At 56.8% G+C, this 23,277-nt stretch overlaps 3 protein-coding genes across 3 annotated transcripts; all 3 read left to right on the forward strand.

Moving 5' to 3' along the window:
- The first annotated feature begins 802 nt into the window (after nt 1-802).
- Nucleotides 803-9,799, forward strand: STING1 (stimulator of interferon response cGAMP interactor 1). Its single transcript, XM_031506016.3, has 7 exons — nt 803-2,196; nt 2,411-2,725; nt 3,221-3,398; nt 4,219-4,327; nt 4,485-4,723; nt 6,481-6,667; nt 8,646-9,799. Exons 2-7 carry the CDS (start codon nt 2,487-2,489, stop codon nt 8,837-8,839), a joined length of 1,146 nt encoding a protein of 381 aa, XP_031361876.3. The 5' UTR covers nt 803-2,196; nt 2,411-2,486; the 3' UTR covers nt 8,840-9,799.
- Nucleotides 9,800-16,042: 6,243 nt separating this feature from the next.
- LOC110471335 (SLC35A4 upstream open reading frame protein) lies at nt 16,043-18,986 on the forward strand. Its single transcript, XM_021531900.4, has 3 exons — nt 16,043-16,081; nt 16,184-16,282; nt 16,443-18,986. Exons 1-3 carry the CDS (start codon nt 16,067-16,069, stop codon nt 16,638-16,640), a joined length of 312 nt encoding a protein of 103 aa, XP_021387575.1. The 5' UTR covers nt 16,043-16,066; the 3' UTR covers nt 16,641-18,986.
- SLC35A4 (solute carrier family 35 member A4) lies at nt 17,200-18,986 on the forward strand. The gene has a single exon (XM_021531899.4). The coding sequence runs from the start codon at nt 17,200-17,202 to the stop codon at nt 18,136-18,138; it is 939 nt and encodes a 312-aa protein (XP_021387574.1). The 3' UTR covers nt 18,139-18,986.
- Nucleotides 18,987-23,277: the final 4,291 nt, after the last annotated feature.

A 23,277-nucleotide genomic window follows, 5' to 3' on the forward strand; every position in this document is an offset into this window, starting at 1 on the left:
CCCTGATGTAGCTTGAGGCTGTGTCCTCTTGTTCTGCCAGTTGCTGCCCGGTGGAAGAGACCGACCCCACCTGTCTACAACCTCCCTTCAGGAGCTGTAGAGAGCAATAAGAGGAAGTGACCTCCTGCCAGAGATCAGTGTTAGATGGGATATTGGAAAGAAATTTTTCCCTGTGAAGATGGTGAGGCCCTGGCACAGGCTGCCCAGAAAAGCTGTGGCTGCCCCTGGATCCCTGGGAGTGTTTAAGGCCAGGCTGGATGGGGCTTGGAGCAGCCTGGTCCACAGAAAATGGTCAAAATTGTCCCTGCCCATGGCAGGTGTTGGGAATGAGATGAACTTTAAGGTCCCTTTCCACCCCAGCTATGCTGTGGTTCCAAAATTCTGTGAAACCTCATTCCTGGAGTTTAGACTCACCTGTTGGAGCAGTACCACAGCTCTGCTCCAAACAGAAGTGAGACAGAAATACTGCTGGTGTTTGTGTGCTGAGGGTAGAACTGAAAGCCAGGCCAGGCTTTGAGAGCAGGGGAGAGCCACCAACTGCTTGGGGACCTGCAAGAAGGTGTCTGGGCAGCCAGGCAGCCCACCCACCACACTGAAGAGCCAACCAGAGCAGGTCAGGGAAGCCCAGCTGGAATGGGACAAGCTTTATCTCAGCACTGGAGAAGGAAGTGATTCACTTGATGTTTTAGCCAGCCTTTGTGTTGACGAAGCAAACAACATGTTGGCTGTATCCACAGGCCCTCCTGGGGCTGGAACACTGGCCAGATGGTTTGCTGGGGTTTCTAAGGTACCACCAAAACAAGCAGCTCCCTGCCAGCCCTTCCTGCCACTCTCTGGGTTTGAGGATGCTGGAGCTGTGTCCACAGAAGGGCAGTGGAGCTCAGGTCTGATGAGGAGCAGCTGGGGGAGGCTGTGGCAGGGGTATCTTCCAACCAAAATAATTTTTGAATTCTATGATTTTAATTGAATGTGAACTGTGGGCATGTCTGAACCAAGATCCTTGTGTTGTGGAGCCTGTGACAGCCTCCAGACACCCTAGCAATGTGGGTCTGTAGGGACTGTCAGGGTCTTCTGGAACCCAGGGGCATTCCTGGACAGAAAGCAATGGGACCCTGAGTGTGTTCTGGACAGTCAGTCCCTTTCCCAGCCTGTATCTACCTAGTTGGGCTCCACAGAGGCCATGGGTAACCATGCTGAGGGCTTTGCTGAAGTGAAGGTTCTCCACTCATCCCTACAGCCAGTTTTCTTGCCATTCCAGGTAGTTGGGTCCATCAGATGTGATGTGAAATCCCTAATGGCTGTTCCTGTCTCATCCTTGCTGTGAGGATTTTCATCCATCACTTCCCCAGGGTCAGAGGTGATATTGAGCAGGTTGTAGTTCACCTCCTCAAAGCTGGATTTGATATTTCCTTGTCGCACTCACCAGGAACCTCCTGATTGCTACAACATTCCAAAGACATCAGAGAGGAATCTTGCCAGGCCATCATCCATCTCCCTCATCATCCCTGAGTGCATCCCACCTGCTCCTATGGGCTTGCATATGTGTCCCCTAACCCATGTTCTTCCAGGAGGAAAGTACTTCTCCACTGCTTGGAACTGGAAGTCTCGAGGGCCTCACTGGCCACCAAGAGCCTGGCTGCAGGAAGCCCCTGCTGTGTTGCCAGCACTCATGGGCACTGCTTCCCAGCCTGGCATCTCCTGGAAATGTGTGGGGTAGGAGCATCCAGGGTGCTGTGAGTCACCTTCTGCTAGATGGAGCTTGAGTCTGTTTTGCCCCTGGCAACCTGCTGAGCTGAATCAGTGCAATGTTTGAAATCTGCTGCCCTTGACAGATGAAATCTCAATAAAGTCTGGTTTCCTTCCTCATTCCAGTTCCCCTCAGACTGGCAGACTTGGGACTTTCCAGGATGTGCAAACTCATGGATATCGAAATCTGGTGCAGCCACCAGTGCCTGGATTTCCTGCGGGCTGAGAGATCTCATGGACGCCTGTGTGGGAGAGCTCTGGCACTCTACAGGCTGCCCACTGCTGCCAGAGCTTCTTTCATTTTCACTTTTCTGCGCGCTTTTCTGTGCAGCTGCGGAAGCCCGGGCGTGTGTCTGAGCAGCCTCTGAAGGAGCCCCCGCTGCCCAGGCGGGAGCGGAGCTCGGGGACCGCCGCGCCGGGACCGCGGGGCTGGCGCTGGAAGCTGCTCCGGTGAGTGCGGCCAGAGGGTGACACAGCCGGGCGGGCTGGCATGGTCTGGGAGCGGGGTGACCAGCCAGCTCATCGTGCCGAGCCCATCGGGGCACAGGGGACAGCGCTAAGGAGGGAAGCGCAGGGGAGCCGCCCCAAAGGGTTGTGCGCTTCGGGATGCTCAGCGAGCGCTGGGCGCACGCATCCCCTGATCTGCTCTTATCCGTTCCCACAGTGCTGCCGCGGCTGCTGGCGACGAGCTGCCGCTGCGGGGCCGGGGACAAGCTGCAGCTGACCGCTGTCCGCCGCAGATGTCCCGGGAGCGGCGGCGGCAGCGCCGTGCCCCGCTGATCCCGCGGGCCCGCGGCGGGCGGGCGCGGCGCGCCGTGCTGGTGCTGCTGGGCGCTTGTGCCGCCGCTCTGCTCCTCGCCGGGCAGCCCCTCGTGCCCACCGCCCGCAGCCTCGCCTTCCACTTCGCCACCCTGCAGGCCGGGGAGCTGCTCAAGGGCCTCTGCTACCTGGCCGAGGAGATCTTCCACCTCGACTCCAGGTGAGCCAGCGGGGCTGGCTGCCTGCCTGTGGCGCTCCTGGGACCACCCTGGGGACACGGGCAGCCTCGGGATGTGCTGGGGTTTGCTCCTGGTCTCTGTGCCCACACGTGCCCTCTGTCACCCTCCTGTCCCTCTCATCTCTTGCTCCCTCTCCCACCTGCCCAGCTCCCCCAGATGTCCATGGATGTCTCCTCTCCTGGAGAACAGATCTTGGCCCCCAGCCTTTGCCCACCCCACAGTGCTGGAGGGTAGGGTGCTGTTGTCTCCCTCTGCTGTCCAGGGTGACATTCCATCTGCTCCCTCTGAGTCCCACAGGTGCTGCAAGGTACCCAGGCCCTCTCTGGGGCACTGGGGTGTGCTGGGCACAGTCCCACACAACTCTGCAGTGCTCTGGAAGGTTGGTGGCACCCAGGAGATGGGAGCAGCCCTGGCCATGGCTGCTGAGGGTGGGTAGGTGGCCACAAGCCTGACTCCTGTCTCCCTCTCCCACCCAGGCACCACGGCAGCTTCTGGAGGGCCCTGAGCAGCTGCCTCTCCCCACGCTGGCATGGGCCCATGCTGCTCGTCTGTGGCTCAGCCTGCGTGGCTCTCCTCGGTGATGGACAGAAACTCGGCCTCCACCTCATCCTGGCCAGTCTGTGCCAGCTCCTCATCCTTGCCCTGGGCCTGCAGGTAAGGCTCTCACACCTCCAGCCTGCCTGGCTGCCCGGGGAACCCCTCAGCCCATGGGGGCACATAGCCAGCTCTACATGGCCTCTGCATGTCCAGCCTACCCAGAGCCAGCCTGGCGGGAGGAGCACTCTCAGCTCAGCCCTGCAGAGCTCATCTCCCTGGCCCTGTGCTGCCAGGAGCGTTGGCAGGAGGGTCAGGCTGCCTCCCAGTGAGCACAGCCATTCCAGGGGATGCATGGCATGGCCCCCCGACACAAAAAACAGGGGTATGTTAAATGTCAGTCAAGCTGGTGCTTGAGGCAAAAGCAGAGTCTGTGTGTTCTCAATTCTCAGTGTGATGTTGGGGCAGAGCCAAGCCCCAGGTGCCTCTGCAGAAGTGGGAGAGCTCTGCTGTGCCCCAGCGGTGCAGGAAGGGCACACAGGCTGCAGAAGGTTCTTCTAACAGGAGCCTGTGGGACAGGACACCCATCTCTACACACAGAGCTGGCAGAGACCACTGGGAATCCCACCATCAGGCACTGGGGTGCCTCCTCTCCCATGCTGGAAGCACAGAGCAGATGCACAAGTTGCACTGGGACACACGATCCCAGTGGAAGGTGCAGCCAGGGAAATGCCTGGCTCACTCCAGCCCCACTTCCCTCCTCTGTAGAGGCTGTGGGGGCTGTCAGGGGCTCTGCCCTGCATGGTGGGGGAAGGAGCTGGTGGGTTGTTCACTCTCCAGATCTCTTTGGAGCTCTCCAATCCCTTTGGAGAACTGAGTGCTGCAGAAGGACCCAGGTGGCAGCTGTCATCACCTGGTCTGTGTGTCCTTCCCTCCACAGAAGCCCTCAGCAGTGGAGATGTCTGAGATGTCCGAGAGGTCCAAGCAGAACGTTGCTCATGGGCTTGCCTGGTCCTATTATGTCGGGTACCTAAAAATAATCCTGCCACGTACGTAGCTGTTTCCCTGCATTCCCATGCCTACAGATAGAAATAGCTGCTAATAACAATCCTCCCACTTTTACAGTGTTAGCAGGGAAATGAGGAGCAAGGCAGAATGCAGCTGTACTCACATCAGGCACGTCTGCCTGATGCTCTCTTCCACCAGGGTTGAAAAAGTCCATGGAGGAATTCAGCAGAGCCAATCCCAACCTGCCAGCGTGCAGGAAGACCTGGAAGCTCCACATCTTGTTCCCTCTGAGCTGTGAGATCTATGATGACCTAGAGAAAGCTGACAGCAATATCCAGTATGTGACAGAGCTCACTGAAACCATCCTGGCCCGAGCAGGCATCAAAAAGAGGGTCTACAAACACAGCCTCTATGCAATCACAGATGAAGAAAACCAGGTATGCTGAGAGCAGCATTGGGAGCATCATCCCAAAAGCCTTGCTGGCCCCAGAAGTGGCCATAAGGACAGGAGACTGCCATCTCTCCTGTTAGATACTCCCAGCTTTCACCAGGCTTCCATGAGATGAAGAGATCCTATTCCTGTACCTTTTCCTGCTGGCTCCCAGGCTCAGCTGCAGGGATGGTGGGCTTGCTTAACCCCTCCTGGAGCTGACTGAAGTCCAGAAAACAGTAGAAAACAGAGCAGAAAAAAGCAGATGTGGGCTACAGAGCATCACTTCCCACAGGATGAATGTTTCCTTGTGTTGTGAAGAGGTGCTTGAAGATGAGAGTCATTATTTGACTCCCTCCTTTCCCCCATTCACCCCTTTTCTAGGCTGGTGAGCCCTAAATCTCTCCATCTCACATTGCATTCATCTCCTCTCACATCTCTGAGCAGACTGGTCCCTGTCCCTTTCCCTTGGAGGAGGGAACACCCTGGTGCTGTGCATGGAGACATGGGCAGAGCTCTGGGTGCCCTGGTTTGCCCTTTGGCAGAGGCTGAGCTCTGAGCTGCAGTTTTTAAAGCCCAGCTGCAGGGACCCCGAGCCTCTCCTGCCCTGCTCGGGGGAAGCTGTGGGTTTTTCCTGCTGTGCTGCACGCACTGCTCTGTGTTCCTTCTGCCAGCCTCCTGCTGAGTCACTCTGCTCCCTGGATGCTCCAGCAGCTCTGGGCCTGGACTTGGCCTTCCAGTAATGTTTGCCCCTCAGCTTCCTGCCCAGTCCCTCCCAGTGAGCAGGGCCCGTGGAAGCACCTGCCCCAGGGCACGGCAGTAACTGCCTGCTGAGGCTGGGAACCTCCTCCTTCTCTGCATTTACCTGGGATCACATCCCTCTTCCTTCTAATTCACTCCATTCAACTTTCCAGTTTACCCAGTAAGACTTACTGGTAACACAGCTCCTCCTTGGCGTGTTTGTGGCTTTATCAGATTTCTCCTTGTTTCTTTGCTCAGCCTCCTTCCAGCTGTGCCTCTGTCTTTCCAGTGTTTGTGCTCTGCCCTCCAGCTCTCTGTTAGGATGCTCAGACTTAGAATAATAGAATCACAAAATATGCTGGGTTGGAAGGGACCCACAAAGATTATCAAATCCAATCCCTGGCTCTGCACAGACACTCCAACAATCCCAGCCTGTGCCTGAGAGCATTGTCCAAGAGCTCCTGCAGCTCTGGCAGCCTTGGGGCTGTGACCATTCCTTGTTCAGTGCCTCCTCTACCCTCTGGGGGAAGAACCTTTTCCTGATGTCCAGCCTAACCCTGCCCTGACACAGCTCCAGCCGTTTCCTGGGTCCTGTCTCTGGTGACAGAAAGCAAATATTGGTGCTGTCCCTCCACCTCACTTTGTATAGTGGAAAGCCACTAAGAAGTTGTGATCACAGGGAAGTGATGTCTCCCTACGGGACCAAATTCCATGGGAAGATCACCCTCCAGGCTGCTCTTGGGAGCACTGACAAAGCCAGTGGCTGCCCCCCATGGGCACAGGCAGCTCCCTGAGCCCACCTGGCAGAGGGGACACCTGGAGCTGTCAGGCCAGCTGCCCTTTCCTGCTATGCACGAGGCAGAGGGACACTGGGACCAGACCCAGTATCCCTGTCCCAGTGTTCCCAGTGCCAGGCAGGCCAAGGAGCTGAGAGGTCCTGAGTGCTGTGCCCAGTGCCAGGGTCTGCCAGCAGCCCTTTGCCCAGCCCTCCTGTGCCCATCTCTTGTCCTTCCACCCCTGCAGCTCTGGCACTGTGCTGTGGAATATGCCACCCCGCTGCAGACCCTCTTCGCCATGTCCCAGGAGGACTGTGCTGCCTTCAGCCGGGAGGAGCGCCTGGAGCAGGCCAAGCTTTTCTACAGGGCCTTGGAGGAGATCCTGAGAGGCTCCAAGGAGTGTGCAGATGCCTACAGGCTCATTGCCTACGAGGGTGAGTGAGGGGGAGGGCTGGGCTGCCCAGGACAGCGGCTGCGCTCTGCTGGCCCCGAGTGACCTGGGCCAGCGTCCCTGCAGGGCTCGGCTGGTGGCCCCAGCCAGGGGACCATGGTGGCCCCTGCTGCCATGGGAGGAAGGGAGGGGCTACGTTCCTACATGAAATAGGAATGTCACTGAGCCTGGCATCACTGGCTGGGTGAGGGAGGGCATCGTCCCACTCTGCTTTGAGCTGGGGCGGCCTCACCTCGAGCCCTGGGGCAGGTTTGGGCACCACAAGATGAGAAAGATCTAAAGCTGTTAGGGACTGTCCAAAAGAGGGACATGGGGATGGTGAAGAGCCCAGAGGGGCCACGTGAGGAGCAGCTGAGGGCACTTGGCCTGTCCAGCTGGAGCAGAGGAGACTGAGGTCAGAGCTCCCCAGGGGCTGCAGCTCCTCCTGAGGGGCAGTGTCGGGGTCCAGCACATCCCTCTGGCTGCCCTGGCTACCCTGGCAGGGGTCTCAGAGACCCTGGCAAGAAGTCAAAAACATCTGTAGCTTCAATTTTAGCCTGTGAAAAGCTGCCAACTCTGGATGAGGAATTACAAGTGACAAGGGTTTGAGTAGTGTAATAGGTGAATTGACACAGGGTGGAAAAGTAGAATTTTGGGGTTTTTCAGAATGTAGTTCAGGGGTACAAGACGGAGGAATCTGGGCGTGTCTTAGCCTTTTTCTCCTTCTTGTCCTCCATGTCTTGCTGTGATGGTGACACTTTTCTGTTGGTTTAAGATACGGACACACTGTCCAACATAAATGTTAGGTATTGGTAATAAATTGTAAACATAGTATACATAATTTTTGATATAAAAGGTAAACACTGCCCGAGAGGGCATGCAGAATGCTATGGCCTCCTTGCTAGCCAAACCTTGGCAGGTCAGAGAGAAAATATTATAGATAAGAAGAAATAAACAAACTTAAAGAGCACAATCAGAAGCATTCCAAGACTCTCATTTGGCTGTGTTCTGGCCAGGGAAGCAAAGACTTTTTCAGATCTCTCTTGGGGTCACCCTGACCCTCAGGAACCCCGAGAGAGAAATCCACAGGGCAGCTCTGATCTCTTCTCCCTGGGACCAGGGACAGGACCCGAAGGAACAGCTGAGATGTGCCAGGGGAATTTAGTCTGGATAGCAGGAAAAGGTTCTTCCCCCAGAGGGGATCGGGCACTGCCCAGGCTCCCCAGGGAATGGTCCCAGCCCCAGGGCTGCCAGAGCTCCAGGAGTGTTTGGACAAAGCTCTGGTGGTGTCTATGCAGGGCCAGGAGCTGGAGTGGATGATCCTTGTGGATCTCTTCCAATCCAGGGTATTCCATGATTCCATAATTCTAAGGACTTCTTGGTGTGGGTCTGAGGAGCAGGGGAGGTGGTGGCAGCACTTGTTGTCCCAGCTGAAGTGCCAGGGGGACCTGAGACAAGCTGCCTACTGCAAGCATTAACAGCAGGCATCCAGGGCAGGCAGCTGCTCCCTTCCCTGTTGATGTTCCTGGAAGAAATTGCTGGGGCTGTCACGCCTTCCCCAGCAGCGGGAGGAGTGTGTGCTGGCTCTGTGCCATTCCTGCTGACAGGGGATGGGAGGGAGCGAGGCTTTCCCTCATTCCCATCATCTTTTCATCTCCCATCTCCTCACCTCCAGCAGATGAAATCAGCATCTTGCTTTAATGAATGTCGGTTTCTTCAGAGGAAACTCAGCACTGTCGGGAGAAGCATTTCCATCCAGCGAGGCAGCTCCTATCACAAGCATTACTGGAATCCAGCACATAGTGTTGGATTCTGCACTTTGTGTTTGAACTTTTCCCCTCTGCCATGCTGAAAGTGGGAAATGAAAGCTGTATTTTGACTGTGCAGGAAACAGTGCATGTTTTGGGGCATCTCACAGAGCTCTGCCTGGAGCTCTGCCTCAGGACAACGAGTGAAGGAAGGTTTGTTTTCTTCTGTTCCAGAGCCAGAAGAAGCAGAGCCCCACTTTTTGTCCAGGGAGATCCTGTGGCACCTGCGGCAGGAGCACCTGGAGGAGATCGCCGTGCTGGAGCGGAGCCACCCGCACACCCCGTCCACAGCCCTGGACTCGGCAGAGCTCAACCTGCAGATCAGCGTGTCAGACCTGCCGCAGCCCCTGCGCACCGACGGCTTCTGACACACCCCTCGCTGCCCCTCGGTCACCCTTGCCCAGCCCGGCCTCTTGGAGCAGTGCCAGCCATGGCTGCACCCCCAGCTCCCCCCAAACCTCCCGTGCAGCCCCGAGCAGCTGACTCAGCCCACAGCCCTGTGACACGCTTCCCATTTTCTTTGTTATGTGCAGCTCTGATGTTCTCCTGTGGGTGTATTGGGGTTTTTTATCTGTTTTTTTTGGCATATAAAACACTTTCCTCTTCTGGACAAGTTGCATTATCCGAAATTTTGGGCACAATGTACAGTCTGCCCCATGTGGCAGAGGAAAAGGTTTGTCCCTCAGAGGGTGGTTGGGCACTGAACAGGGAATGGTCGTGGCTCTAAGGCTGCCAGAACCCCAGGAGCACGTGGATGATGCTCTCAGAGATGAGGTGGGATTGTGGGGTATCTTTGCAGGACCAGGAGCTGGCCTGGATGACCCTTGTGGGTCCCTTCCAGCCCAGGATATTCCATGATTCTGTGATATGCTGTGGTGTTGGATGGGGCTTTGGAAATGCCAGCCACAAGTGTGCCTGTGTGTGCTGGGACAAACACACCCAGCCCACTCATGGGGCAGTTCTGCAGGCACAGGGAGCCTGTGCAGGACTTCCAGGGGAGCCTCCAGCCTGACCAAAACGTTGGTGGCAGAGCAGGCTCTCCCAGGATGGGGAGAGGCTGGGCAGGCACAGGCTGGAGCTGAGACAACAGCCTTGCTCCTGCCCTGGGCTGCCCAGCTCCTTTTAGAATCACAGAACCTTGGAATCGCTCAGGCTGGAAAGGCCCTCTAAGGTCACTGAGTCCAACCATTAACCCAGCACTGCCAAGGCCACCACTAATCTGTGTCCCCAGGTGCCACATCCATGTGTTTTTTAGTATTTCCAGGGGACAGTGACTGTCCTGCACAGCCCACTCAACACTTTCAGTAAATAAATTCTTCCTGAACCTACCCTGGGGCAGACTGAAGCCTTTTCCTCTGGTGCTGTGCCTTGTTCTCTGGGAGCAGAGCCCCACCTGGCTGTTAAGGAGTTGTAGAGAAGGAGATGGTGCCACCTGAACCTCCTTTTCTCCAGGCTGAGCCCCCACTCAGCTCCCTCAGCTACTCCTCATCTTGTCCTCCAGACCTTTCCCTGGCTCCATTCCCTTCTCTGGACATGCTCCAGCCCCACAATGTCATTCTTGTCAAGAGGGACCCAGAACTGGACACAGAATTCCAGGTGCCTCACCTGGGCTATATATGTAGGATTCCACCTTTCATGCACATGGGAGAACATGGTGGGAGTTCTCTCCCCAGCTCCAGCCCAGTCAGCTTTCAGGAGAAATTTGGCTGCATGTTGGTCCTGCTGGGTCTGGGAATTGGAACCCATTTCAGGATACAGTAAAACCTTAATCTGCAGCCTAATCTCTGGGCACTGCATCTGTGCAAAAATTGCACAAACGACAGATGAAAGGGCTGTGGAGGGAGGGCTGGGACAGCAAAGGCCACTGCAAAGAGGCAGCTGGTTTGCATGCTGAGGCCTCCAGGATGTGCCAAATGCCTGCTGCTGGCCTGACGGGAGAGGGGAGACAGCAGGTGAGGGACCTGGTAGGGGACACCCTGAGGGCAGTGGAGGTCTGGCCCTGGGGGTGGGCAGGACAGCTGAGCAGTGTTCCCAAGGGCACGGAGCAAAAGCTGTGGGCACCTGCAGAGATGCAAGAGAAATGCATCAGGGCTGAGCTCAGCAACAGCAGCTGTGAGAGCAGCAAAGGCACTGCAGCCCCCGAGGGTTCACACCTGCAAACCCATCCTTGTGGGGCACAGCTCTGTCCTCCTCGATGCCCTGCTCCTCCTCACGTGGAAGCTTCTTATCTCACCCATCACTGCAGCCAGGCTGGGCTGGAGATGCTGATAAGCTCAGGCCATATTAGAAGGGACAGGTTGAAAGACAGGCACAAGCCCAGAGGAAATCTGACAGCACAGCCTTGTTCCAGCAGCAGCCGTGCTGCCAGCCAAGGGCTCAGCTCCTGCCACTGCTCAAGGGCACAGCCAGGGCCAAGGTGAAAGCCTTTGCTGGCAGCGGGAGCTGGAGGCAGGGCTGGATCAGAGGCAGGAAAATCAAACCTCAGAAGTGGCAGCTTGCTGCTAAGCTGGCAAACACAGGATAACCAATTTCCCTTTGAGCTCTCCCAACAGCACAAATAGCCCAGTTTTAGTGCTAATCACAGCATCCCACAGCAGCTCAGACTCTCGGCTTAGGGGCAGACCCATCCTGGTCCATGGGAGCAGCAATGGCACCACCACACCTCAGCCAGAGGAGCTGAGCGGGTCCAGGGGCCACCACAATCCAGCAGGTGCCAGGTGCAGCAGGGAGGGAGGTTCACAGCCAGGATCCTGCTGAGCAAGGCACAGAATGGCTGCATCCTCCCTCCAGCCACGGCTGGGGCCTGGCTCAGCTTAGATGCAGCAAGGACAGGGCTTCTCCCAGCCCTCCCTCACATCCCAGCTGTTTTTCCACCAGAAATTCCAGGACCCACCAGCAGTGACCCATCCGTGCTGCCCCACACAGCACAGAGCCTCGGTGTGCAAGCTCTGGGGGCTGAGAGCTGAGCTCCCTCACAGACCCTCTGAGGGCAGGTGCTCAGCTTCTACCGTGACCTGCAAACACTGATCTTCAATGGAAGGGACCTCAAAGATCATCTCATCCCACCCCCTGCCATGGGCAGGGACACCTTCCACCATCCCAGGCTGCTCCAAGCCCTGTCCAACCCAGCCTTGGGCACTGCCAGGGATCCAGGGGCAGCCACAACTTCTCTGGGCACCCTGTGCCAGGGCCTGCCCACCCTCCCAGAGAAGAAATCCTTCCCAGCAGCCAATATAAACCTTCTCTCTGCCATGTTGTCCTGCAGTTGGTGAGGCTGGCAATGGGCTCACCTCTCTGCAGGTGACAGCAGTGACTGATCACAGGGTTCTGCTGCCCTCACATGTTTTTTTACAAACATCCAAATTTTCCAAGTCAGCCTTGCACTAAGTGGCACTTTTCAAGTGTTGTGACTGTATTCCAAGAAAGGCCCTTGCACTCACTCACACAGCTTTATTTTATTTTATTTTATTTTATTTTATTTTATTTTATTTTATTTTAATTTTCCTTTCATGAAGTAAAAATCCTGCTTGAAAAGTGGCTGGTTTGAGGTGGCTGAGGAAAATGTCAGATTCACTAAATCCACACCTGCCTTTGGATAAAAAGTCTGGAATCCCGCAAAGCAAGGAAACAGCAGCTCAGCCTTGGTTGGACTTAAACTGGCTATTAATATTAATAGCAATATTAATGCTTCTTCTTTGGGCTGCACCTGCCACTGCCTCCCGAGTCCCTTTCCTTTCCTCTTCCCAGTGCTCAGTGGGAGCAGAGTGATATACACTGGGAATGCATTAAATTAACTCGGAGAGCAGCAGCCTGACAGCCCAGAAGGCTTCACGGAGCTGCCTCCGTAGCACCCACGAGAGCAGCACACACATAACCCCCAGCACCACAGGTTTTAATTAAATTGTGCCAAGCCCCTGGAACCATCATTCCCCACAGCTCCTCGGCTGTGCCCGCAGTTCTGCAGCGCCTGTTTTCCCAGCTGGAAGTGCTGCAGTCGGGGTTCAGCGGCTGTGTCAGCACGGCTCTGTGGGGCTCTGGTTGTGCCAGGAACTGGATATCCAGTTCTTCACTGAAAGGGTGGGCAAGTCTCGGGGGCTGCAGATCACGGTGACCCCGAGAATGTAAAAAGCTTTTTTTCCTGGCTCGTGCAGGCAAAGAAGGATTCTGAATGCTAGGGTTGGCTTCTCAGTGTTGTTTATTTTCTCTTACCTATTACATTCTTTCTCTGACCTGCTGAGCTCTGTCCAGAAAGTCAGCCATGGCATTCTGTCTGCCCTCAGGGCAGTGTTCACATTTTATACCAAAAACTACCCGTGCTTTGTTTACAGTAACGTGCCAATATCTGTCATTTACGTTGGACAGTGTGTCTCTGCCTTAAACCAATCGAAAAGTGTCACCATCACAGCAAGACATGAAGGACGAGAAGAAGGAGAAGAAGGTCAGGACATGTCCAAATCCCTCCACCTTGTCCCCTTGAACCCCATTCTAAAAACCCCAAAATTCTACTTTTCCACCCTGTGTTAATTCACCTACCACACTACTCAAACCCCTGTGGTTTGTAATTCCTCATACAAAGGTGGCAGTTTTTTCCAAGGGCTAAAATGGAAGCCACAGGTGTTTTTGACTTCGTGCCAAGGTCCCTGAGCCCCTGCCAGGGTCTGGAGACAGTCCTGGGTTCCCACAGGCAAGCACCGTGACAGGCAGTGCCGGAGTCACTGTCCCTGAAGGTTCCAAAACGTCTGGGTGTGGCTCGTGGGAGCTGGCAGCTTGTTAATGATTTTTTGGCCTGGCAGGGCTGCACTGATGGTTGGATTGGATGATCACTGTGAAAAATGCATATTAAATGATTGGCTCTTGGCAAATATTAAATTGAACGCGTAATATATGATTTAGAGTAAATTGGTGCTCAGGACTAAAAAATACAGTATCCTTTTTAATGGAACCAAGTGATGGGAAAGAGCACTATAGACAGGATGAATTCCTGTCTCAAAAGACGGTTATGCTCAAGGATTATTCTGTCTGGAAGATACGCCTTGAACGATAAAATGAATATTTGTTGCCAGAACAAGATATGTGAGGGGATTACAGGATTTCAGCAGAGTATTCCGAGAAAACCTCAGTTTAGAAGCACCACAAGAAAAGAACATGCATGAATGTGTGAAAAAGGACAAAAGGAAACAGGAGGTCCCCCCAGAATCCCGCTAAGTCTGGAAACAGTTTAAAAATAGTATATAAAATTGTGAAATCAGTACCCCGTGAACTGCCAGGGTTTGGTGCTGCATAGTCCAGACCCAGTTCACCCAGCACCGACCTCCTGGCTCACTGCTGATTTGCTTGTGCCTTTTCCAATTTTACTTTGATTTAATTCAATAAATTCCTTGTATTCTTAAATTGGCTGATTCATTTATAACAAATACTGCATGTGTTGGAAAGTTATTTTGTAGTACTGTATTAATCCTTTTTAAGTAGTGTGTTAAATACATCTTTAGGCTATAGCATAACATTAAAATAGAAGCTATGTGATGTAAGATACCTTTTTGTGACCAGCACAGGGAATGGATAAAATAACTGAGAAATTCTTCACTTAGAGATAACAGCAACAAGACACCCAAAAATCTCAAGACAAGATTTATTGCCTCTTTATCGGACCATACAGACTTCTTCCAGACACCCTGGAGCCAAAAGTATTGATTTATAAGATGAGGGGACAAGCTGACAAAAAGCAGAAAAATTCCCAGTTCGAAAGGAGTATTTGCATCATGTATGAGATATATGAATATGCAACAGGCTATTGCTTTTGAGGGTTAATCCTTTGTTAGCAAGGAAAGCATCCAGACATTCGTAATTCTTTGCTTTTTATTAACTCCGATTGTCCAAATTCTTATTGCTCTAATTTTTATTACTATTTTTATAACTATTTTATTACTATGAAAGTTTTAAAATTTTAAAGTAAGTGATTGGCGGTTTTCACAACCACAGAATCATTTAGGTTGGAAAAGAACTCCAAAGTCAATTTTGTTCTTTCCTTACTCTGTTATTTCTGGGAGCGTATGTGGAAATTCCTCCCTGGAGTTGAGCAGTGCCCATCAGAGGGACTCCTCAGGCTGAGATTTACCCCAGGCACTGAGACGGGGGGAAAAGCATCAAAGTCTGTTTAGTAATAACTTTATTACCTTTAATATTATTAACTGTCAATATTGCTTCAAAAATATTGCACTGCTCTAGCAGCTAGAGCTACCTACACTGTGGTAAAGAATTCTGAAGGTCTTTTAGCGTAATCCTTACAATCATAAATTTAAATATTTTATTTATAGAAGAATTTTTTTGCCATCCATAATCCTGAAGGACAAAGTCGTACAAAGGCTTTAGACATGAAAAATGCATATTTTATGATTGGCTTTTGGCAGATGTTACAATGAATATCAGGTGTGTAATGTTAGAAAGCTATGCTGTATTAATTCTCTTACGTAGTGTGTTAAATGTAGTTTTAGGTTACAACATAATGTTAAAATAGAAACTCTGTGATACAGGATTTGTTACAAGCTCAAGCAGGAAGATGAGAAAATCAAGAAACTTCACATAGAGATGTCAGAGAAGGGGGCCCATAAAAAGTTACACCTCCTTATCAGAAAAGACAAACATTCTTCCACCTTCTCTCCATCTTTGTGGAACCAACAGGATTAAGGAGAAGTTGACAAAAACCAGTAAAGTTCTTAATTTGCAAGGAATTTATGCATCGTGTATATATACAAGAGGCTATTGCTTTTAAGGTTATTGCTTTGTTCACAAGGGAGGCTTTTAGCAACTTAAGTGTCCCAGAGCATCCGGACGTCCGTAATTCTTTGCTTTTTATTGTTTTGCAATTGTCTAAACTTTATTACTCTAATTGTATTATTATTTTTATAACCATTTTATTATTATTAAACTTTTAAAATTTTAAAAACCAAGTGATTGGCGTTTTTCACAAAAAATATTGCAGCTAGAGCTACCTACACTGTGTGGTAAAGAATTTTGAGTAAGATCTTTTAACTTAATCCTTACAATCACAAATTTAAATATTTTATTCACAGAAGTATTTTTTGGCTGCTATCCTTAATCCTGAGGGACAAAGTCGTGCAAAGGCTCAATTGCACGGCTTTAGACATAAACCACCGGCCAAGCCTGGACTGGACCAGACCCCTCAGGGAGGAGGAGCCCAGGGAGGCTGTGGAGCTCGGGACCCCCATGCAAGCTGGCCCCAGGGGCGACACGGTGGCTGGGTGCTGGAGGTCCTGGCGGCCTGGCCGGGCTGGGGGCGGCCGTGAGCCGCGCCAGCCCGGCCGGAGCAGCCCCGGGGCCGCCGCGGCCCCGCTCAGGCCCGGCCGCCCTCAAGGGCAACACCGTCCCAAGATGGCGCCGGCCGCGCGGCGTGAGGGAGCAACAGCCGCCACGTGACCCCGCCCCGGCCAATCAGCGCCGGGCACCGCCTCCGTGGCGGGAAGGGGCGCGCGGGAGGAGTCGCTGCCCCCGTAGCAACCAATCAGCGGCGGCTCGGCGACGGAGGTGTCACGTGGCTCCCCGGCAGCCAATGAGCGGCGGGCGGCGGCGGCGCCAAGATGGCGGACGATAAGGTGAGCGGGGAGCGCGGGGCTGAGGCGCCGCGGGGCCGCGAGGCGGCGGCGCCGGCTCCTGCCGCGGGACGGGGGCGGGAATCACCTCCGTGTCTCCCGCAGGACTCGCTGCCTAAGCTGAAGGACCTCGCCTTCCTGAAGGGGCAGCTGGAGAGCCTGCAGCGCAGGGTGGAGGACGAGGTGCAGGCCGGCGTGGGGCAGGTAACGAGCGGGTTTAGGGCGGACCGGCCGCGCCCTCTGAGAGGGACTGGTGGGGGAAAGAACAAATCCCAGGGGAAAACACACCACGACTCATCCCTGGGCCGCGGGCTGTGCCGCCCCTCCCCGGTCCCGGCCGTGCCTCAGTGTGCTCTCCCCTCAGGACGGATCGCTGCTGGCATCGCCCTTGCTCAAAGGCTTCCTGGCGGGATACCTGCTGGCCAAGCTCCGCTTCTCCGCCGTCCTGGGCTTCGTGGCCGGCACCTGCACCGGGATTTACGCTGCCCAGAACTACGCCGTGCCCAACGTTGAGAAGACGATTCGGGACTATGTGAATTCACTGAAAAAAGGTCGGGACTAGCGAGGAGGAGCCCGGAGGCAGCAGGGACTGCAGGAACGGTGCTCCTTAGGTAGCAGGCACAGAGCACCCCTAAGGCTCTAGGAGGCACATAACCTGCACCCTTCTTTTCCCTGGAAAAGGTCTTTGCACCACGCCACTGTCACACGTCAGGGGGCTGGTGATGGGTGTTGGTTGGGCATCGTGGCAGCAGTGGTCACGGCACTAACCCACAGCAGCTCGAGAGCACTGAGGGGCTGCCAGCTGCCTTTTCCCCTTACCTTTGCCTGTGCCCCTGTGGACTGAGGGGCTGCTGTGCCCGGTCACCCGCGTGCCCTGCCACCAGCCCACGGTGTGCCCTGGCAATGTGCTTTGCGTGGCTTCTCAGGAAGGCTTGTAGTTCTCATCCTAACGAGAGACAGCACCCTGCTCTCCTGCTGCATCACAAATGTCGCAGGGAACATCCTGCTTGAATCAGGCTCATTAAATTCTTGGTATTTGGTCTCTTCCGTGTCGCAGGGTGAGAGTCTGTGTGGCCTCTCGGCGCTGGCAGCAGCTCACTCGTGCTGGCTCTCACCTGGAAATGGGGATGTTTGGGAATGCCGCTGGCTCTGCCAACAGCCTGCTCCACAGGGGGCTGTGGGCACTGATGCTGCTGCTGTCCGTGGCCATCTACGGCTCACACGCCCCCCTCCTGACCCTCTGCAAGGTGGACGGGGCCATCCCCTTCAGCTCCACGTCCGTGGTGGTCCTGGTGGAGCTGACCAAGCTGGCGCTGTCCCTGCTGCTGCTGCTGGCGGAGCCGCGGGCAGCGGCGCCGTCCTGGCGTCACGCCGCGCCCTTCGCCCTCTCGGCCCTGCTCTACGCTGCCAACAACAACCTGGTGGTGCACATGCAGCTCTTCATGGACCCCAGCACCTTCCAGGTGCTCAGCAACCTGAAGATCGTCAGCACGGCGCTGCTCTACAGCCTGCTGCTGCGGCGGCGGCTGGGCGCGCGCCGCTGGCTGGCCCTGCTGCTGCTGCTGGCCGCCGGGCTGGCCTACAGCTGCGGGGGGCTGCGGGGGCCCCGGGACCCCGCGGGGACGCGCCTGCACCTCACCCCCGTGGGGCTGCTGCTGCTCTCCATCTACTGCCTCATCTCCGGCCTCTCTGCTGTCTACACCGAAGCCATCCTGAAAAGCCAGGCGCTGCCCCTCAGCCTCCAGAACATCTTCCTGTACTTTTTTGGGGTCCTGCTCAACCTGCTGGGCTATCTGTGGAGCGGCACGGAGGGCGGGTTCCTGGAGGGCTTCTCCCCGTGGGTGCTGCTGATCGTGCTCAGCCAGGCTCTGAACGGCCTCATCATGTCCGTGGTGATGAAGCACAGCACCAACATCACCAGGCTCTTCGTCATCTCCTGCTCCATCCTGGTCAACGCTCTCCTCTCTGTTGCCCTCTTCAACTTGCAGCTCACCCTCCTCTTCTTCATGGCCGTGGCGTGCATTGGCCTGGCTGTGCACCTGTACTATGGAGTCACGTAGTCACTGCCTTCCTCCCACACGTCTGGGCAGCCCCAGCCCTTCCTCAGGGCTGGAATCGGTCCTGGTGGGTGCCTGCACAACTCCAGGGATCCCCGGGGAGCAGTGCTGATGGGGAGAGCACCCTGTCCCTGCTTCCACAGGGAAACTGCCCAGCTCCAGTCCAGCCAGGCTCTGTGCCATGGGGTTCCCATGGGATCAGGCATGCCCAGCCTTAGCAGGTTCCTGAACCCCTGTGCATGCCTCATAGTCTGAAGATGTGCCAGGGGAGGTTCAGGTTGGACCATAGGAGTGATTTCTTCACAGAAGGGGTGATTAAACATTGGAAGGGGCTGCCCAGGGAGGTGGTGCAGTCACCATCCCTGGAGGTGTTTAAGGACTGCACATGGCACTTAATGCCGTGGTCTGGTTGACAGGGGTTGGGTTACAGGTTTGACTTGATCTCAGAGATCTTTTCCCACCTAAATGATTCTTGTCCTCAAGCTGCTTCCCCACACCACAGTGGCCTGGGAATGCTCTGGCAGTATTGGCCCTGCTGTACCTCCTGCCAGCCCAGCATGGGCCTGGTGCTGTTTCAGCTCCCATGGATGCTGCTTGGTCCCTGCTATTCCTGGTGCTGCTTCCCTGGGCCTCTCCCATCTTCATGGATTTGCAGCCTAGGCCCTGCCTGGAGCCCTGCTGTCCTCAGGCCCCGTTTCCCCTTCCTGGGCCAGTGTCTCTGCAGAGCAGCCAGGGACTGGGGCTTGTGGGAACTTCCACCTGCTCCCCAAAAAGGGAATGCTCCCCAAATTTGTACCAAGTTTCTGGCAGGCAGAGGCCACCTGGGGTATTAAAGCTGCAGTTCCACAATATTCGTGTGTCTGTCCTGTGTCTGCCTGCCCTGAGGGATGGTGGCTGTGCCCCTTGGGGACACATTTGGGGCCAGGGGTGTAACTGAGCCTGACAACACATGGCTGAGGGGCACCCACTTTATTCTGTGCTGCAGCTGGGGGCTGCCAGCCCTCCCACCTGTGCTCCCATGGGCAGGTTCCAGCACAGAGCAGCGCTTTCCCTCAGGAGCAGCAGCCTGGGGTAACTCGTGTGGTGGGGCTGGCCAGTCTCCTGGCATCGCTGGTGGCTCGGTGCAGACACCCAGTCCTGCCAGGCCAGCTGTCCCCACACCCGGGCGTGGCTCAAGGGGTCTGTGTGGTGGCATGGGCCGTGCCTGCCGGCCGGGTGTCCTGCAGGTGCTGGCTGTGCCGGGCGTGCCCCGCAGCGTCCCGGCGCTCCGGGCCCGCCCGCTGCTCCTCTGCCAGGCGCTGCTGGTCCCGGAGCACCTGCGGGATGCCCGGGCGGTCTGGCACAGCCCTGGCACAGCCCTGGCACAGCTGGAGAGGTGTCCCCAGCCCTGCCTGCCCACCTGCAGCAGGTGCTGTCTGCAGGCCTGCATCTCCTGGCGGTGGTTGTGCAGCAGGGCCTCCAGGTCCCACTCGGCCGCCTCCCGCTCCCGCAGCGCTGCCTCCAGGCTCAGGCCCAGCGCGGTCACCTCCCGCTGCCAGCGCTCTGTGTCCCACTGTGGGGGACAGGAGCAAGGTCAGGGCAGCTCCAGGGTGTCCCTGCTCCCTTGGGCTGCACTAGGGAGAGCAGTGCCAGGGGAGGAGAGGCTGGAGCTCGCAGTGCTGGGCTCTGCCTGTGCTCACCTCCCCGCTGTGCTCCTGGGCTGGCACAGTGCTGGCCCCGAGCTCTCGCTGGAGCTGCCGGCAGTGCCGAGCCCGCAGCCGCTGCCGCTGGGCCCTGGCCAGGGCACACTGGACCTCCGGGGGTGGGCACGGCTGGCACCGGCTCCCTGCCTGGAGGAGAGCGGAGTGGGCTCGGGTGGCACCAGGAGCCAGTGCTGGCAGCAGAGCTGGCCCTGCACAGGGACCCTGCAGGCTCCCACTCACGCTGTCACACCCGGGCCATGTCCGTGACACTTTGCTCTGGGATGGCTCCTCCAGCAGCCCCTGCCCTGTGCTGGCCAGAGCTCGGCTGTCCCCTCCCTGGCTTTTGCTGTCACATCGTCCTGCAGTGTGGGGACAGGGGAGGAGGATGAGTGTGACATGGGGACTGAAGAAGGATGTTCAGATGGAGAGTGAGGGCTTTCCCACTATGTAAAGCCATGCTCTGTGCCCACATACCCTGCACCCAGTTGGATGCGTGCCTGGCCCCACACTCCGGCTCTGCTGGCTCCAGGCTGCCACTGGTCGGGGGTGTCTGGGTCCCAGGCTGCTGGCGTGGAGCTGTATTCCCTGCAGAGACCTGGTCCTGGCAGAGAAGGAGATGTTACAGGGACACATTGAGGGCTTTTCCTGCACCAGATTTTCCCTGGATGAAGGGGCCCGGTCTGATCTCTGCCCACCTCAGCACTCGGCTGGTGCATCTCAGTTGTCCCAAGCACCTTGGCCGCTGCCTGCTTTTTCTCCCACCTTTGACTCTTCAGCACCTGGAAAAGGGGAACTGGAGGTCCTTGTTGGGGTGTTTCAGACCCCCAGGCCTGGCGTGGCTCCAGGACACATTCCACCCCTGGGGCAGCTTCAGGCCCTGCCCTCAGTGCTGGACAAGGGCCTTGACACCAGGATGGGTCAAGAGCCTGCACCTTACCCAGCCCAGGGGATGAGTGCCATGCCAGTCCCGTGGATCCAGGGGCATTCCCCACCTGCAGCTCCCGCAGGGCTCTCTGCAGCTGGGCCACAGCTCTCCTCTGCTCCGGGCGGCCGGATCCAGCCAGCAGCTCCATCCGCAGCGCTCGCATCTCCCTCCGGCGCGCCGCCATCTCCTCCTCAGGGTCCCAGAGTGTGGCAGAGATGGTCTTGGCCAGCCCCTTCACCCTCTCAGCCAGTCCCAGAGCTCCCAGGATCTCCTCTCTGGAGGTGTCTGGAGAACAGCGAGCCCTGGGCAGGGGCCATGGAGGTCCAGCACAGGGGGTCCCGGTGTGATGGAAATGAGTGGAGCTGGGGTCCCCGGGCAGCAGCCAGGGACCGAGTGCCAGGTGTGGGGTGGGATGGGGGGAATCCTCAGGGAAGGGACACTCAGAGTGTGTCCCAGTCCCAGGGGCTACCTGGCAGCGACACACACAGCAGCAGGAAGGTGAGGCTGTTCCCCTCCAGCAGCCGCTCCACTATCCAGGGCAGGCGGACAGCTCCGGGTTCCCTGTGCTCCCTGCACGTGGGGAGAGAGAGGACTGGCTCTTGGCGTGCCAGGCGGGCTGAACCCCCACCCACAGGAGCCCAAGGATGGGTTCCTTGTCACACATCCCCAGGCCCATGTCCCCAAGGAGCAGTGACATCCCCTTGGCTCCCACTGGGGCGTCCTTCCTGCTTCACCTCCAGGGGTGGAATTCCCTGACCCACAGCAGGCACAGGGAGTGCTGGAGGGGACACACAGCTCAGCCCCGTACGTACAGCCTGGGGCAGGGCCCGGTGGCCCCTGGGGACACCAAGATCCTGAGGGCCGAGCGCTGGCGCCTGCCAGCCTGCAGCTCTCGCTCCACGGTGAGAGTGAAGAGGCTGCCGGCCCTGGGGAGAGGCTGGTGTGGGAGTGGGGCTGCAGCAGAGCCAGCCCAGCACCCCACGGCCCAGCCCTTCCCAGCCTGTGGGGTCTGGGCCAAATCCCTCACCCCTGCAGAAATGAGCGCCCGTCTGCGAGGGGCTGCTGGGCACAGCCCCGGAACAGCGCCGGGATGGCACCCAGCCCCCTGGCATAGGCACTGATGGCAGCCTGGGCATCACGCACGGCCACTTCTGCCGCCTCCTGCACCATCCTGCAAGCAGAGGGAGACAAGACCAAGCGAGGAGGGTCACACCCACCCCCTGCCATGCTGGGGTGGGCACCGTGCTCCCTGCCCAGCCCCACTCCTGATGGTGGGGTACCAGCCCCCAGAATCTGCTCAGCCATGGGGCACCAGGTACCTACAGGCCCAGGGGTGCCACATCCATCACCTGCAGGGCTCGGCCATCGGGACGGAGCAGGTCCCAAGCTTTGTTGTGGGTGCTGACCTGGGAGGAGGTCAGGAGAAGGGGGCTGCTGGCATCCCACACTCACCAGGGGCCCAAACTGTTGGTGGGCATGCACAGGTGAGGGTTGAGAAAGGCTCATTTTTGGGAAACTCCCAGCTTTTCCAGCCCTGGCACCAGGGAGGGCAGAACCCTGGGAACGCCCAAGCCCTGTGTGGAACTTATCAGATCCCTTGGCAGTATCCCAGAGCCAAAGGGCAGGACCCAGCCCAGTGGCAGGAGCTGGCATCACTCCTGGGCCAGTCAAGGCCACACTGGAGGAACCTTCAGGGCCCAGGGAGCAGTGACTGGCCCAGAAAGCCCAGCTGTGATGGGAGCAGGAAGGGGTTAGTGCATGATCCCAATCCCACTATGCTGCTGGAGCCCAGGAGGTGCTCTCTGGACAGCTAAGGGGCAGTCCTAGAAAGAGGTGAGAACAACTGGGATCCAAAGGTCTCCAGTCCCTGGTCACCCTCTGGATGAGGGGAGTGCATGCCAGCACAGGGCAATCAATATCTGCTCTTGGCACAGCAGGGTCTGGGCAGTGGCAGAGAGGAAATGGGACCCTCATCCAGGACATCCTGCCCTGCTCCTGCCCTACCTGGACCAGGCTGACCATCTGCAGGCTCTCTGTGTCATCCCTCAAGGCCTCCAGTTCTTGGAAGACGGTGTCAATCACCTGTGGACAAGCTGGGAGCTGCTGGTGCCCGGGACCCATGGCTGGATCTGAGCCCTGCCCCGGTGGCATCGGGGTCTGCTGGGTGACCTGGGCGCTCAGCACTGCCCAGTTGTGCTGTCCCCTCTCCCTGCCGCCTGTCCCCTGTGCCCTCACCTGCCAGATGACATTCTGGAAGGGCAGCTGTGTCCCAGGGCTGTGGGGGTCCCACAGCAGCAGGGACACGCTGTAGCCAAGGGGAACCAGGGCCAGCTGGGGTCTTGCCAACTCCAGGACCTTCTCCTGGTAGGAGAGACATATCCAGCAGGGCAGGGTCAGCATGGCATGGCCAGCATGGCACAGCATGGAGCATGGCACAGCATGGAGCATGGCACAGCATGGCACAGCATGGCACAGCATGGCACGGCCACCATGGTGCAGATGGCCCTGACCCATGTGGCTGGGGACAGGGTACAG

Source organism: Lonchura striata, chromosome 13, assembly GCF_050655825.1.
Source record: "Lonchura striata isolate lonStrDom1 chromosome 13, ASM5065582v1, whole genome shotgun sequence".
In the NCBI taxonomy this organism is placed as follows: Eukaryota; Metazoa; Chordata; class Aves; order Passeriformes; family Estrildidae; genus Lonchura; species Lonchura striata.

Bases quoted from the DNA above. Each gene is read 5' to 3' on its own strand.
- STING1 (XM_031506016.3), top strand. From the start codon at position 2,487: ATGTCCCGGGAGCGGCGGCGGCAGCGCCGTGCCCCGCTGATCCCGCGG. The intron at 4,328-4,484 runs GTACGTAGCTGT...CTCTTCCACCAG, and splicing joins CCTAAAAATAATCCTGCCAC to GGTTGAAAAAGTCCATGGAG. The intron at 4,724-6,480 runs GTATGCTGAGAG...CCACCCCTGCAG, and splicing joins TCACAGATGAAGAAAACCAG to CTCTGGCACTGTGCTGTGGA.
- LOC110471335 (XM_021531900.4), top strand. The intron at 16,283-16,442 runs GTAACGAGCGGG...CTCTCCCCTCAG, and splicing joins TGCAGGCCGGCGTGGGGCAG to GACGGATCGCTGCTGGCATC.
- SLC35A4 (XM_021531899.4), top strand. From the start codon at position 17,200: ATGGGGATGTTTGGGAATGCCGCTGGCTCTGCCAACAGCCTGCTCCAC.